The sequence below is a fragment of the Nannospalax galili genome, unplaced genomic scaffold (assembly GCF_000622305.1).
Source record: "Nannospalax galili isolate Female #2095 unplaced genomic scaffold, S.galili_v1.0 scaffold7, whole genome shotgun sequence".
NCBI lineage: Eukaryota > Metazoa > Chordata > Mammalia > Rodentia > Spalacidae > Nannospalax > Nannospalax galili.
Genome location: NW_008359081.1, coordinates 9,298,708 through 9,315,724, shown reverse-complemented (window position 1 = coordinate 9,315,724; position 17,017 = coordinate 9,298,708). Strand labels below are relative to the sequence as shown.

Here is a 17,017-nt window from a genome sequence, read left to right as displayed (position 1 = left end):
GGACTTTCCAATCCAAGGGTAAGGGATCAGCTCTGTCGAGAACAGAGACAAGCCTATTTTACCCTGTAGTCAACGATATATTCATGACAGCCCCAGTCAGTCATGATAATAGGAAGTACTAACCCATTCCGTTGATCCCTGTGGAATTCTTGTATTTAAGTTTCAGTAGCAATAGTTTCTCATTTTAGAATATTACTAGCATTTGAGTCTTATTGTAGCCTAGTTCAAGAACTACTAGGACTGGCATCCATCAAAAAATAAAAAAGTTGTTGTGAAACAAGGAACCTGTCTAAATCTCCTACTTGAATTAATCTTTTTCATTGTAATTGATCACACAAGCGTAGCTTATTTGTCATAAGTAATAAATAGTAGGTTCATTTGATTGCAGTTCCTCCTGCAGATCAGAAAAGGGGAAACTCAATGGAAGGAGATTCTCCTCTTTCTTAAGCATTTACTAATACAATACAGCTAAAGAATTACATTTTATCACGCCTGATAGCAGCATGCAGATCCATCCTAATATTTTTTAACTTCTTTGATTCAAATTCCTATTCAGGATTCTGCTGGAAGGTTGTATTTTGATCTATAATCATTTTGAAAACCTGTGCTACTTCAAGCTAAGGGTGGCTTGGCAACCAGCATTGACAGTTCACTTTCACTGCCTTTATTACAATCATCCCTTTTGCTTTCTAAATAATGTTTTAGTCAGAGTTCAGCTCAGAATGATTTTAGAGTCTTATAAACAATCTCATTCCTGACACTGACTACACTAATGATGGTAGTTAGACAATTCAGTTGCTAAGGAGCACTCCCAGGAGCCAAATGGCCATCCTTCCAAATCTACAGCTCTTTTCAGGATCTAGATATGGTATACCAACTACAGTGAAATGGGATATCCATCACAGCTGCTGAGTATGTCACAGTGTGCTATCCAGAGAGACTATGTGTAAGCACCAATTGCCCACACTTTCCAAGAGCCACACCAAGGTGTATTTTGTCTCTCCCTTCAAGAGCCACTATTCTGAACATACTTTGGCAAACCCAGAGGACAAACTGAAGTTTCACCTAGGGTTTCCTGTGTCTTGATGGTAACCTGGGCATCCTTTTCCCAAACACCATGGTATGCATGGGTCTTACTGAGACCAGACAAAAATGGTTAGTGGTAATGATGACAGTAAACTGTGAGGATAAACTATAATTCATGTTTACAAATCAACACAGCAAGTCACTTTTTCACTGCTGTGACATCTGTGATAGATATTCTAGCAGAGTATCTCAGGCCAACTTAGTTCTTAGTTTCAAGAAAAAGGATGATTTTACAAAACTTTCTGCTGGATATTAATTGAGGTTTCCATTTAAGGCTTCGCCAGAGAAGTCTCCATGTATTGGTTAATAGGCTTGGTTTAAGCAGTAAGTTAATGTCTTTGTGGCAATGAAATTGCCCCATCTCTTTCTTCATCTCTGTGCAGGTCTACTGTCTAAATAGAAGCTTTTAAAAAATTGTTCTGTGAGGGGCTGGAGAGATGGCTCAGAAGTTAAGAGCACTGGTTGCCCTTGCAGAGAACCCAGGTTTGATTCCCAGCACCCACATGGTGGCTAACAACCTCCGTAACTCCAGTTCCAGGGGAATCCAATGCTCTCTTTTGACCTCTGCGAGCATTGCATGACACAAATGCACTTAAATGCAGGCAGTACACTCATACACATAAAATAATAAAATACTCAAAAAAATGTTGTATGAAAACAAAGTTCATGTTACTGTATTTGTTTTGGGAAATGTGTTCTTCCATCTTCTGTGATGCATTGGTCTTATATAGCCACATCCAGTGTTAACAGAGAACATCACGCAGTATTTCTTTCTTATGTCATCTTCTGTTCCTGTTATTTCAGAGCAATCACCTTGCTCCCCTCTGGAGCTATTCATACTGTAAATTTTCTGTTCTGTGTGTTACCTATTCACTTGTGTAGAGATTAGGCCCGATAAAATGAAATTAATGCAGTTTTGCTGTTTGTTTGTTACTATCACATGGGTCCATTAGACTCTTCATAAAAACAGTATAAAAGTTCTCAGTGTTCTTATATCCTTGGCTCAAAAGCAAAATATTTACAATGATTAAAGCTTGTAATAAAAAAGGAAGATAACAGAAAAACTTCAAAGTGTCCATAGTGTCCTTCGATAAAATATGCTTGGAATATGGGTATATGGAAAAAATCTGTTTCACTTTTCCAGTACAAAACCGGTGTGCTACTTTCCGAGTGTTTTTGTGACCTGCACTTGAGCACTTTTAGTCTGAGGAAGTCGAGCATACAGAAGAGTTGATGAAAATTTCAGTTCTCTGCCCCTGTATCTCCTTTCTGCTTCCCACGTACTCCACATTCAGCTTTCCTTATAGCTACTTGCATTGTAAGCTACCTGCCTACTTGCATTGTTTTTTTTTAATTCACTATTTTACCCACCTGTAAATCAGACTCCCTCAGATCAGTCTCCCAATGCCAGTTTCCTACTTGCAAGTTTACACAGTCTCGGGTTTCATGAAAAGAAACCACTTCTTTATCTTTATAGTACAGTGGAGTACTGTGTAAGGATGGGGGGGCAGGAACTGACCACATATATGACAGTGACCCCATAAGATTATATAGCCTAGTAGTGTTACAGCCATCTTAAGTTGTAGAACTATAGTCTGTGATGTTCCCACAATGATGAAATCACTTAATGATGTTTTTCTCAGAAATTTTCCCTGAAGTTAAGCAACACATGGCTGTATTATAAATCAAAAGAGGCTTGGATTATAACTCAGGGGTAGAGCCTAGCATTTGTGAGACCATGGGTTCTATCTCTAGCACTACAAAAGTAAAATAAATAAGGGAGGCTAGTCCAGGACACAAAGTTTTACTCAGGGGAGTGAAAAATAATGAAAGTTGCCTCCTTCCTCTGATACTAGGTCTTCATATTTCCTATTTCAAGAGAGATAAGCATGCAATGTATAGGTATTAAGCTACATAGGTATTAATTAACCAGTATATTTGTATTTTGTCCTTAGCACTTAATTAGAACCAACCACCAGTAACCAGTAAAATATATTATAGCTTTAAATTTACATTCCTTTTGGTATTGGAAAAAACTGTTTACTGAGTGCAGGGCCCTGTTCTTATTTGAAGTTGTGTTTATAGCTAGTGCCTCTTTTCCTTAGGTGTATGAGAGAGCTACTTATTATCATTGATTCTTTCTCTTAACGGACTGAGAATTCTGGCCAGAGCTTAGGTGTTCTAGGTGGTAAAAAAACCAATGTTGGATTTCCAATTTGCTAATAAATTGGCCTTAGAGAAAAGTCTTTTCATGACACTTGGGAATAAAGCTTGTGATTTACTGATGTTAGACCAAGTAGAAATTTACTTTTGTTAATTATTGGCTTTCAGCATATTATTAAATACTACCTCATACAAAGGGAACCTCCCTCCTCCAGCCTTTGATGTTGTTATGAGTCTTGAAAAGTACATTTTGGAATGTGGTTGAAGGTGAAAGGAAAAAGAAGAGAGCCTTAGACTTGAGAGTGGGATAGATTATGCTGTCTGCCTATAGAAAATTTTAGTGAAGTTGGTTATTTTTTTACCTGATGATAAGGCAGCAAAGAGGTGCTGAGGGGTATAAATGCACAACCAGAAATTGAGCTTATACAACCCTAACCATACAGATTAATCGAACTGATCTCTAATACAAGAAAAGGCTGTCAGTATCTTTCAAAACCTCTAACTTTTTTTTTCTTACTCAAGTGGAAATGACTTCACATAGAAGAGATAGGGGTCCCTTTAACTATCAGTTATTCTCCGATATGTAGAGATGTGTGTCTTTGCCCATGTGTTTACTCAATGCCAGTAAGATTCAAAAACAACTTCCAATGTGTGAATACTGGTGAAATTTGATCAACTTAAAAGTTGAGTGATAAGCCGGGCATGGTGGTGCATGCCTTTAATCCCAGCACTCTGGAGGCAGAGACAGGCAGATCTCTGTGAGTTCAAGGCCAGCCTGGTCTACATAGTGAGTTCCAGGACAGCTGGGGCTACAGGGAGACCCCGTCTCAAAAAAGACCAAAAAAAAAAAAAAGTTGAGTGATGAAAACAGAACACCTCTAAAAGAGGGTGTGATTTAGGTTTGGAATTTACTAAAGGGTAAGAGACAACTCAACCAGCATACCCAAAAGATCACGAATGGAAAAAGGTTTTATATTATGAGTCATTTGTGCTTTTGTATGTTTTTCTAGTGGATCTCTTGAGCCTGTCAGCTGCATGTGATGCCTTGGACCAGCACAACCTCAAGCAAAATGACCAGCCCATGGATATCCTGCAGATCATTAATTGTTTGACTACTATTTATGATCGCCTGGAGCAAGAGCACAACAATTTGGTCAACGTCCCTCTCTGTGTGGATATGTGTCTCAACTGGCTGCTTAATGTTTATGACACGTACGTATGGCAAGATTTTCTCTTGCTTTGTCTCAGGGGACCTAGTTTACGCCATGGTAACAGTGTACATTAGTGTCGCAGAAGCTGTGGCTGTCTTGTCCCTGGAATAAATCATCTCTGCATATAACTTGAAAAATATTTTAATAAACTAGCAAGCAGGAGCTCGAATGCAGACTGCTCTCAGATTAGAAAACAAACAGAACTCTGAGACGCTCATTTTTCAAATAGAATGAGTCAGTGTATAGGCATGGTTCTTTCCTTTCCCACTCGTGTGTTTTAGAATTCTTCCAATCCTCTTTGGAGTGGTCCCTCTCATTAGCAGGTATGACAGCCCTACTGGACATGCTGGCACACTTGTTACCAGAGCAGCATTGTCTTAGCTGATGCATAGGACAATTCTGCAAAAGACTATGAGTAGATGAGCTACATAAAAGCAAACTCAGCTCCCGAAACCAAGAATTTTGTTGTTGTTGTTCTGTGTTTTAATAAGGTCTTAACAAAGTTGCTGTTTGGTGCGTCCATTCATGACTCTCTTTGGTAGTGAGCAGTTGTTTGTTTTCTTTGGATGGCGCACAGGAGATAGCTCCTGTTCTAATTTCTGTCTAGAGCTTAATGGAAACAATTGAAGAGGAAGCAGAAGGAATTGGTGTGGATTTTCGCTGAGTTCTTCTTATGCCTCAAAATTATTGTCTCATTTCACGCATCACCAAGAACATAATCCCTTTTGGAAATCTGGGAAGCTTTCACTTAAAGGAATTACATAACTACTTTGCCTTTTCCCTCTGTTGTATACTTCTGCCACCTTCTTCTTTAATATGTACATGATTTTCTCTGTTATTCTGATAAGATATTGCTTTTTAAGTTTCAGGACCATCTGACTGTTAAATGCGTGGTAATTATCTACCCAGTTCTTGAACATGTCAGATATTAATTGTAGATTACATTTACATTTGTTTTGATAAGGGTTAGTATTCAGGACTTCCCTCAAATATATTTTGGCATGATTTTCTTTGCAGATGACAGGTGAATGGATTCTGAATATAGAACTTCCATTCGACCTGCCTGAAAAGTATTTGAGGATAATTTTAACTGCTTAAAGACCTGAGTTATCATATAAATTGTACTTGGTAAACGTTGATTTGCCTTTTTTTGTTTTTTGGTTTTTTGTTGTTGTTGTTGTTGTTGTTGTTGTTGTTTGGTTTGTTTTTTTGAGACAGGGTTCTTCCTGTAGCCCCAACTGGCCTGAAAGCACTTTGTAGACCAGGATGACCTTGAATTCGCAGAGACCTGCCTGCCTCTGCCTCCCAAAGTGGAGGGGATCAGAGGTGTCTGCCCCCAAGCCTGGCATGATTTGCCTTTTCTTAACAGAGAAAAAGATAAGAAATTCAGTGATAAGAATCTCATTAATGCGTTTGCTCTAAGATTTCTCTTTAGCTGAAGGATCTAATTGTACTAGTTGAAAAATTGAGCATATTGACCAACAGACATACCAAAATCTAAGATACAGCTGCTTTCCAAAGTAATAAGAAGCTGAAAAATTACTGAAAAATATTTTCTATAAAATGGAAAGCTCTTCATTCTTACTTTTCTTTTTCTCCCCGGATAAAATGAGCATGTTAATCAGTTTTTGTGTGGAATGCTTAATTTCTACATTCTATATCTGAATTAAAACTATAGATGTATTAGAACATTGATATAGTTGTAGGCTACTTAAGAATTATGACTTTTAAAGCACGTATTTGAGTGTTCTCTAATAGTGTGTCATGATGTTATTAGATATAAATATTCATCTTATATTGTGTCATGTGACCTGAAGTGGTGAATCTTCTTAGTAAGGGACAATTTGATGAAATTCAGTGAGTGCTGAACTAAGTAGAGCAGTTAGTTGGTGGAAATCTTTTGGCTTCAACAGCAAAATTGACAGTTTGCTTCCGTAACCAGAATTGCTGAGTGCACAATTTTAATTCTTCCATTCAGCCAAGATGCTTCTCCATACATGAATGGAGGAATATTTTATCCTTATTTCATGTGGAGCTACTCGAACAATTCAAGTAAAGGCTTTTAAGAATCAGAAAGTTGATAAATATTCATTAATTTAGTTGATCGAATTTTTTCATTGCATTTCAGGTCATGAGCCAAATAGATAATGAACTCAGAAAAGTTCTTAACAATCTTAAAATAGTTATCCTTAGGATTTCTCTATCAAGGCCCTTTTTTTCTTAACTGGGAGTTTGTTTTTGCCCTCTATTTGAGTGCCAGTAATTGTTTTCTGGTTTTATTCTTCATAACAGGGGACGAACAGGGAGGATCCGTGTACTGTCTTTTAAAACTGGCATCATTTCTCTGTGTAAAGCACACTTGGAAGACAAGTACAGATGTAAGTCATGTATATTAAGTCTGTATTCTTTTACTGATGTTGGCTAATTACTCGACTTCTAGGTGGAAAATGACATACTGTTCTTATTTGACAGCAGGTTTCTCACATAAGATGTAGAACTGCTTTTAGAGTGTCATAAAATTTGGGTTGTGCTGTTCCCTGTCAAACATTAAATTGAAGGTATTTAAATAGAGAATGAGGATTACCTTCTCTAGTCTGAATATTATTTTTTTGTTACATTGACTGTGTCTTAATAAAACACATGTTCCAAGGGGATAAAGTCTGATTTCCTAACCCCTTTCTGTAAGTCAGAAAAACAAATGTGAAGGTTTAATGCCTGCATTTCTTCCATCTCTCTATTCCTACTTAGACAATAGTATCTGGCATTTGTGTTCAAAACACATTGTTTACTTTATAATCATCTTACTGCAAGTTATATTGACACATCCAATTCTGTGATGTGACTAACATTTTATTATTTGAGAGATGGATAGCTTGCCATTTCTTAAAAGGTAAATACCACCCTCTAGAATTTTCTTTTGATTATTCATTGGATTCTTCTGCTCAAATATGTAAATCTAAATGTGAAGCAAATGCTTAAAGACTGATAGTTTGGGTGACCAAGTGACCATCCATCCATCCATTCTTCCTCTAAAGGACTGAATACATTTTCCTCCTTGAAATACTTATAAGAAATCTTTTCAGAAGGAACAGTAAACAAATCCATCCTATCTGGCCTTCTCCTTTCTCCTGCTAAGGACTAGTCATACACAATTGAGGGGATTTGCTGAGTTTAAGGAGACAAAAGAGTGTGTCTCTAAAGCTAGTCTATGTCTACAATATGAAGAAACCATTTTAGATTTCAAATTTATGTCATTTCTACTTGAACGTTCCTATCCTAAGAACCAAACCAAACAAACTGAAACAACTCCATGCTAAACAAACAAAAAAACACACCACACACATAACAAAGGACATTTTTTTAGCCCTTTGAAAATTATTTTGGCTAAGACAGTATCTCTGTGTGCATTCCTCTCTTGAATATTATAGTTCTTTCTTAGAAGACATGAAAGGCAGGGTTCTCCCTGTGATTCTGTTTGCACCCAGCATTCCTAAGTTCAAGACCAGCCTTAACTACCTAGTTAAAACCTGTCCCCCAAAACAAATATAGAGACAGTAAGACAGACATGGGAAGTCAATGGCAGTATAATATGGTATGAGCTAATTAATTACACATAGTCATAGCATCGTATGTGAACATACATGATGGGCTCAATGAAGCTCAGTGGTCTTATGATTATGTAAAGAAGTCCTAATTTTGCTCTGTCTTTTAATCTCTGATGCTCACATGAAATGGTGCTTTTGACCAATCATAGGTCTCTGGATGCTAAATTTTTTGTGATAGTGTTCATACCATATATATGCAATAATTATCTAAGGATTATATATCACTTTGAAAAATTCATGTGTTAAGAGTACATGAAGGGGGCTAGGCTAGTAAGATGGCTTAGTGGGTAAAGGTCCTTGCTACCAAGCTTGATGATCTGAGTTCAATCTCCAGAATGCATATGGTAGAACAAGAGAACCGACTCCCACAAGTTGTCCTCTGACCTCCACAAGCATTCAGTGCATGTGTGGGGCGCACATGCGCGCACACACACACACACACACACACACACACATCCTACATATGTGCACATGCACAAATATAAATAAAATGCTATATCATACTTCATATGAACATAGTGATCATTAATTTATAAAAATATGTCTAGACCCAATCAGTCGACCTTAGCTGCATGTATATAGTAACCTGCTTCAAGTTAGTTCTGGAAAAATGTGTTAAAAATTGCTTCCCTTTGGAATAATAAAAATATTCTTAAAAATATGTCTAGGTTAATTCAAATTAGATATAAGCCCTCTCTGCAGTCCCTAATGCTGCATAAAACCAGACATGATAGTGTAGACCTATAATCGTAGCACACAGGAGGTAGAGTTAGGTGGATAATAAGTTCAAGAATGTCTTCAGTACATTTGAGATGAGCCTGCACTACATTAAACCGTGTCTCAAAAAGAAAGGAGGGAGGGAGGGAGGGATGGAGGGAGGAAAAAAGGAAACCCCTTCTCTGGGAATAGCGGCTATTCCTGAGAGTTGGTACTTTAATTGAATTGGACCTTGGGTTCTGCTTACATCTACTTGATTCTGTGTTCTGATTTCACAATTCTCTCTTTTGTAGACCTTTTTAAACAAGTGGCAAGTTCAACAGGATTTTGTGACCAGCGCAGACTGGGCCTTCTTCTGCATGATTCTATTCAAATCCCAAGACAGTTGGGTGAAGTTGCCTCCTTTGGGGGCAGTAATATTGAGCCAAGCGTCAGGAGCTGCTTCCAATTTGTAAGCTATTTATCTTTGGTTTCCCCTCTCCCCTTGGTACCTGGCAAGTGCTCTATCACCTATCTACCCTGCAACCCAGCAGCCCTCCCTTATAAGGGAGTACTACTCCTAGGCAGTACTCCAATGAACATAGACATTTTCATGCATTTGTTCCTTTTCTTTTGTTGTGTCTTTCTCTGTGAGTGTGGATGTGCGCATACCACAGCATGTATGTGGAAGTCAGACGGCAACCCTGGGTGCCAGTCCTCACTTTTCACCTTGTTTAAGAAAGAGCCTATTATTTTTCACTCCTTTTTACATGGGCTAGCTGATCCATGAGCTTTCAGGGATTCTGTCTCTGCCTCCCATCTCCACACAGGAGTGCTGGGATTACAGATAGACATTATCATTTATCGTGCCTGGTTTTACATGGGTTCTGGAGTTCTGAACTCAGGTCCTCATGCTTGAATGGCAAGTGCTTTAACCCACTGAGCCATCTCCCTGGGCCCATTTAACTCTTTTTTTTTTTTTTTTTTGAAGTTGATTCCTTTGCATAAATTCTCCAAGAGTATGATAAGAATAAAGGAAAATTGCTGGGTGTGGTGGTGCATGCCTTTAATCCCAGCACTGGGGTGGGGGTGGGGGTGGGGCAGAGGCAGGTGGATCTCTGTGAGTTTGAGGCCAGCCTGGTCTACATAGCAAGTTTCAGGACAGCTACGGGAGACCCTGTCTCAAAACAAAACAAAACAAAACAAAAGCAAAAACAAAAACAAAAAGACTAAAGGAAATAAATATTTTTTGTGGCTTTTGATTCATATTAACAGATGGATTTTCTTAAAAAATTCTTTCTAATTGTCATGGCACCAGCATTAATTGAGTAAAATACTTGCAGAACCACATTATTCACAGTGTTCTTATGTAGTTTTAAATGCTACAAGCTGTTTTCTTATGTGGAGTTTCTCAATCTATTTTAATCCCATTAATGATGGGTTAAGATTTACAAAATGGACTGGGCGTGGTGGTGCACGCCTTTAATCCCAGCACTCAGGAGGCAGAGGCAGGCGGATCTCTGTGAGTTCAAGGTTTTTTTTTTTTTTTTTTTTTTTTTAAAAAAAAAAAAAAAAAAAAAAAAAAAAGAAGATTTACAGCAGACTGGGTTCACCTTGAAGTCTTTTGCCATAGACTAGAATAAAACTCTAGGCTGCTTTTGAGGCAGAACCCTGTGACTATTTGGATGATAAAGCAGTTTGAATGTTTACTTAAGAGTTAATTGGACAAAATGACTAAATGCACATAAAACAAACCCACTTAATATAGAGTAGAATATACTATTTGAATTATTTTCCCAAAATAGTGACAAATTAGTTGTAAATGTAAAATATATGTGGGGAAAAAAAGCATGTTTCACCATTCCAAAACAGGAACAAAATCTCATTATGAAGACTTTTTAAACGTTGTCTACTCTACAGTAAATACAAGTAAATTTTGTATAAGCAATATTAATGGCTCACATAATAAATATCCACTTTCTTTTTAAAATTGACTTACACAACAACTTGCAATGTTGTGAATTTTTCCTAGTTTTTTTCCTCCAGCGAAACTCTCCTTACTTTTTGAGTTTAAGTTCTGATATGTGTGCACAATGCACATGTGTTCATACTGTGTATGTGCATGCGTATATTGTCTTAGGCTCAAGCTAAAGGTCAAATCACAGCAGTGTTGATAGCCATCTCTGTTCTGTGATAGGCCCTGTTTCACAGAAATCTGAGCCATGTTTCCTGCTCCCTGTTCACCTCCGCTGTACTGTCTCATTAGACAGCTATTATCCACCTTACTCTAGCTTCTGCCCTTGGATTTAATTGTCAGGTCAGAGGGCTGTTGAACGGAACTTTGCTTTCCCTGGTGAGAAGACCTTTCCGTTCTCCTCTGCCTATCCCATCTTTTTCTAGTCGCCCCCATCCCAAACTGCAGCTCTTCTACTTGCTTGCTTCCCATCTGTATTAGCAACACTCTCTTTTCAGTGTCAGCATTTGAACTCAGTCCATCTTGCATATTGATTGAATGCCTCTGTGCTGGCCAGCAAGCTCTTGGAAACCTCTTTTGTTAGACTGGGCAGAAATTGACTAAGAGATGCACAGTGATAACAAGTGATTTATTATTTGCTCCCTACATTTTTTTTTTAAATTTCTTAACTTCCGTCTTTGAACATTTACAAGTTAAATAAAATGAGTAAAGTCATACTTTTTTTGCTCTCAGGAAAAGGAGCACCATTTGTTGGATTCTTTTCCATTGCCATTCTTGCCCTGTTTCCCGGCCTGTTCATCACATGTGTTCATCTTTGCACTATTGTCTTAGGAAGCTTGCATACCACACCTCAGTTCCTTTTGTTTGGACTTAATGTCCTTTTACATAATTTAGGGAAAAATATCTAATGTATGACATCATTATCTTTAAAAGACTCCAGTTTCTTTCTACTTTTCTCTAGATAAACTGTAAATTCTCTATTTAGCTCTTTCCTAATCTGGTTTCCTAACCACTACTCTGAAACACTGTTTTTCCTGCCTTAAAACAGCTGCACCCACTGTTTGTATTTAGCGTAATTATAAGTAATATCATTACTGTTGCTACTTAAAAAAATGTTGCCTTTGTTCAGATGAATTCACTCATTTAATCCTCACAATCCTTTGAGGAGAATACAATCGGCAGGCTTTGGAGGGTTTTGTTTTTAATGTTTGAACAATTTACCTATGCTTTTAAAGTCCATCAGCTGGTGGAAGAGTTTGATTCATAGTCCACATTTGATTCCTCTTCCCAAACATGTCCTTTCTGACATTTCTTCTTTCCAGTCTCTCAAGGGCAAACAATAGACTCTTTTCATTTGTCCTGGGTCCTGGGTAGACTAAGTACCATAGCAAAGCTAGGAAATTAGGACAGACATCAAGAGTTGGTGGGGTATAAGTTCCAGTCTTGGTGGATTAGATGTTTATAGTGAAATGGACCAATGTGGGGCTTATATTACCTCTCAATTTATAGAATTTGTCATCAGGTTGAATGACCCCACTGTGAATGTTTACTTCAGAATCCATGTCCTGGCCCTAGCTAGCTTTTCCTCCAGGTGCTCTGGTGGTCACCTTGCCTTTCATTGTGCAATAGGTATGAAAATACAGTGTTTGCTGGAGGAAAAGATAACAGCAGTGAAAACGCCCTCTGCCCTCTGTTTAAAGTGTGTGACCTTGGGAACTGGCTGGGCTGGCTCCTTTAGCAGGCTTGTGCTTAAAAGGCTGCTATTTCTACCAGCCTGACAAAACACAGTGAAGTGCTTGTTTCTCATATAGATTCATTTCTTGTACCTCAGAAGTTGACTTTAAACTACAGTTCTTTTATTTCTTTTGTTTCTTGTCAAGAGCTAGAAAACTTCCTTTTTTTTTTTTTTTTTCTATGTCTACACAATTAGAAAGGTACCGAAACTTCTGGTGCAGGGTCCATTTTTTGCAGGAGGAGAGGTGAATTTTCATGGACCAAGCTCTCTGGATGATCTTCAGAAGGTTCCTTCAGTCCTAGCTGCTCTTACTAACCACTAACAAAAAAAAAAAAAATCACCCATTTGGTCTAAATACAAAATTCTGGCCATTTAAAAATAAGTCTGCACTCTGCATGGTAACATACACTTATAGTCTCAGCATTCCGGAGGCTAAGATAGGATAACCACAAGTTTGAGGCTGGGGCCTGGAGTACATAGCAAATCCTCTCTCAAAGAACAAAGATTCCGAGGAGATAGCTCAGGTGATAAAGTACATGTCCTGCAAGTGTGAAGACATTAGCTTGGATCCTCAGCACTGATGTGGCAACACGTGCCTATAATTCCAGTGCTGGGAGGCTGAGGCAATCAGAACCTTGGAACTCACTGGCCAGACAGCCTTGTTGAAATGATAAGCGACAGATTCCGTGAGAGGCCTTTTCTCAAAAAAAAAATCAAGCACTGGGCCAGGAAACGATGGTGTTTGCTATGCAAGCCCAGCAACCCGGGTTTGATCTCAGGAACCCATGTAAAGTTGGAAGGGGAGAAGTGACTCCACAAAGTTGTACTTGGATCCCACACTATGAATCATGACCCTCCTCCCCACCAACATCAGGCACACTCACATAATGTGCACACAAATACACAAACATAAATGTTGGAACAAAACAAGAAAATTAGTACAAATGAAATTATTCCTATGGATACTGAAAAAAAACATATTCAAGATAAATTGGTGGCATCCTTGTTAATACTAAATATAGCCATAGGATATATTTTACAGTAGTGACATAGTGTTGTCAACAGATTCATTGAGAAGTTGACTCATTTCAATAATGGTAGAAGAAATATTTTGAAACTCAGTTGTTTTGAGATACAGCTTCAATTAATGTGAGATTACATTGTTCCTTTCATAGTCCCTGGAAACAGTGCCATTGAGAGAGAAGATTGATCTTTTGATTATAGTTAAGCCAAACTTAACCCTGGCAGCGAGTCACAGATGGCCTGAAAGAACCTTTGAGTTGTTCACATCTTTTCCTTTTCAGATGAGAAAATTATGTCCAAGGAGGGATGATGCTAATACTTTGCACTATGTCATTGAAAATGCTAATACTTTGTACTATGTCATTATACCTACTGGTGGCTTTAACCACTTCAAATACTGGACTCAACTAATGAAGGATAAATGTGTTAATATTATCCTTCATATGAGTTTTAGGTTGTAATGGGATGACATGAATTTATTTAACATCTCTTCTTCGACACACACACACACACATGCACACACACACACATACACAAACACACTTTTATTAAAATGCTTTAACTCCATTTGCTTATGTCTTGTCTATTAAAAAAGCACAAGTAATGATTTTAAGTAGAGAAACTATTCAGTGACTTTGGAAGAGTCATCTGTCAGCAAAAAGCACTTGGCAGGACCCTCAGAAGTACCTCCTTTCCCACTATGATGGACTTTGTAGTATTTTCTTCTGTAAGCGCTTTAAAGACTTTATTATTTAGAGTTGACTGTACCAACTTTATATTCAATATGTTTCACATACAAGTACTAGAGTGTTAAAATCTGTATATTCTTTATCTGTTTTCTGCCTTCTGTTGTATTTATACATCCAAAATGAATGTGCTTGCTGTTTCATCTATCTTCTGAATTTTTCTATTCATATGACAAAATGAATATCATCTATGCACAGCTCCTTTATTATAGAATGAATACAGAAATGAGAATAAATTACAACCTCAATCGTTGAAAACAAGTGTGTGTATCTCATATGTAAATAATTCATGCAGGAGTATTTAGAGTTGGGAGTATCAGAGTACGTAAGTGCTTACACCCTGAAGTTTAACTGTATGGATCCGAAATCTCAGCTGTGCTGTGGGCTAGGTGTGTGATCACAGATGCATTTCTTCACTTTGCTGACTCTTGACCTTTTTGTGCTGTTGTGAAGATGAAATGAGTCAGCAGAAGTAAATCACTTAGTTGTGGTGGGTACCAACCAGCACGAACATTAGGTATGAATATCAAGAGTGCACTGTAACATGAGGATCTTGTGCCAAGATTAACAGTTTGCTGTACCTATAACTAAGCATCTGTGGGTTGAATTTAAGGCTATTAGGATTGTTTCTTTACAAATGTTAAGACTGCATGCTGGGACACCTTTTCTCTAGTTAGATACCATTCCCAGGCCAAATAATCAATTTTATATTTTCATTCTTTAAAATAATTTATAAAAATCCTCATTTTTAGGTTTCCTCTGGGTTATGTTGACATTCCTTTTTTACCCCCTTTGGACTGATGGATACTTACCTATTAGTATCACTACTAAGTTGCTACTAAGGCATTAGTAAGAATTATTATAACTGATATCCACTGAAGTAGCCTGTCCCAGAATTGAATATGAAACCTAAGATCTAAGAGTCTAATTCAGAAATTGCTTTCTAGAAAGAAAAATGCTGAGTCGTCTTCAGGGTTCTCTTTGGGACTATTTGAAGGTAGTTAGATAAAATCTGGTAATTTTCAAATGAGAGTATGTATTCACGGAGTCTTGAGTACTGGTTTTCAGTTGCTGTTAGTTTTTTAAATTATATGCTACTTCGGGTTTCGCTTCACGATTATTACTTAATTTGTTGTAGTTTACTTGGCTCACTTCACATTATGTAGCACTGAGTATTTTCTTCATTAGTATTCTGAAGATAGGTTTGCTTCATAGTTAAAACCTTTTTCATTTGTGCACTTACTATGAAAGAAAAGCACGGGATTCTCTTCAACTTCCTAAAGTAGTACTTCATTGGGCTAGCATTATATTTTAGAACACTTAACTAGCATGCATGAGGTCCTGGGTTCAACCCCCAGGTCCAGAAAAAAAGATATAAGTAAATGAACAAACCCTTCTACCTGCATACCACCTTTCCTTCCCTTCTCATTCTTCCTTAGGGAAATTGAGATGGAGATGCTAATGAAGAAAATCCCCCTATTTTGATAAGCATGCATCTGTTGGATGAATAGTCTGGATTACTGTTTACCGTTTCACCATTCATGCTAATCTAGAATGAAACTTAACCTCCTGAATCACGGAAATTAAGAAATATACGTTGAACATTTACCAGCTTCATTTTTTTCAATGTTAATCACTGAGTTAAAAAAATTTAATTAATTTATTTTTATTTTATGTGTATGAGTTTATTGCCTGCGTGTGTGTAAGTGTATCTGTGTCATGCAATGCCCGGGGAGGTGAGAAGAAGGTGTTGGATTCACTACTGTTAACCGCCATGTGGGTGCTGGGATTCAAACCTAGGTCCTCTGTAAGAGCAGTCAGTCAGTGCTCTTAACTGCTGAGCCATCTCTCCAGCCCCTGAAGTTTTTTGTTTTTGTTTTTTTTTTTTTTCCAATGGAAAGTTATTTCTCCAAAGACTATGTAAGATGAAGTACAAAAATTCTTCCTGGATTATTATGTATTTATCTAAGGTCCTAAACATATCTTGACTTCTTCATTTGACAGTTACAAGTTTTTTTTTTTAAGACTGGGTCTCCCTGTAGCCACACCTGGCCTGGAACTCACTATGTAGACCAGAGTGGCCTTGATCTCACTAGAGATCCCCTTGTCTCTTTGCCTCTTAAGTACTGCGATTAAAGGCATGTGCCATCATGCCTGACTTCTTGATAATTTTTATCTATTTATCTATCTGTCTCTATCTATCTATCTATCTATCTATCTATCTATCTATCTATCTGTCTGTCTATCTATCTATCTGTCATCTATCTACCAATCATGTAGCTATCTAGCTGTCTAGCTATCTACCTATCTAATCTATCTGTCCACTTACTTTAGTATATGTGTATTCATGCATACCATTGCATGTATGTGAAGCTCAGAGGACAACTTGTGGGAGTCAGTTATCTCCTTCCACCATGTAGATTCTAAGGATGGAATTCAAGTCGTGAGGCTTGGTTCCATGTGCCTTTGTCTGTTAAGCCATCTTACTGGCCCTTTGATCAAATATGTTAGAAGATTTCTGGGCTAGAGAAGTGAGTCAGTCACTTAAGAGTGCTTCTTACTGTACAAACATGAAGACCTGAGTTCAGTTCCTTAATGTCTATATAAGAGCTGGGTATGGTCTTATAACCCTCACTTCTGGGGCTTGGTGGAGACAGGAAGATCACTGGGACTTGTTATCCAGCCAGCCAGAGAGACAGCCAGACAGCCAGTCCAGCACCAGGTTCATTGAACTCCAGGATTAATGAAACATCCTATTTTAATATTATAAAGCAGAG

General features: G+C 37.8%; 1 protein-coding gene across 5 annotated transcripts in view; it reads left to right on the top strand.

Moving 5' to 3' along the window:
* Window positions 1-17,017, top strand: part of Dmd (dystrophin) — a 2,373,110-nt gene that overhangs the window by 2,281,596 nt on the left and 74,497 nt on the right. For all 5 annotated transcript variants that reach the window (XM_017795501.2, XM_008822732.3, XM_008822735.3 and 2 more), the window contains 3 exons: window positions 4,260-4,461; window positions 6,753-6,838; window positions 9,076-9,233. In XM_017795501.2, coding sequence (XP_017650990.1) covers window positions 4,260-4,461; window positions 6,753-6,838; window positions 9,076-9,233 — 446 coding nt within the window. The remainder of the gene's footprint in view (window positions 1-4,259; window positions 4,462-6,752; window positions 6,839-9,075; window positions 9,234-17,017) is intronic.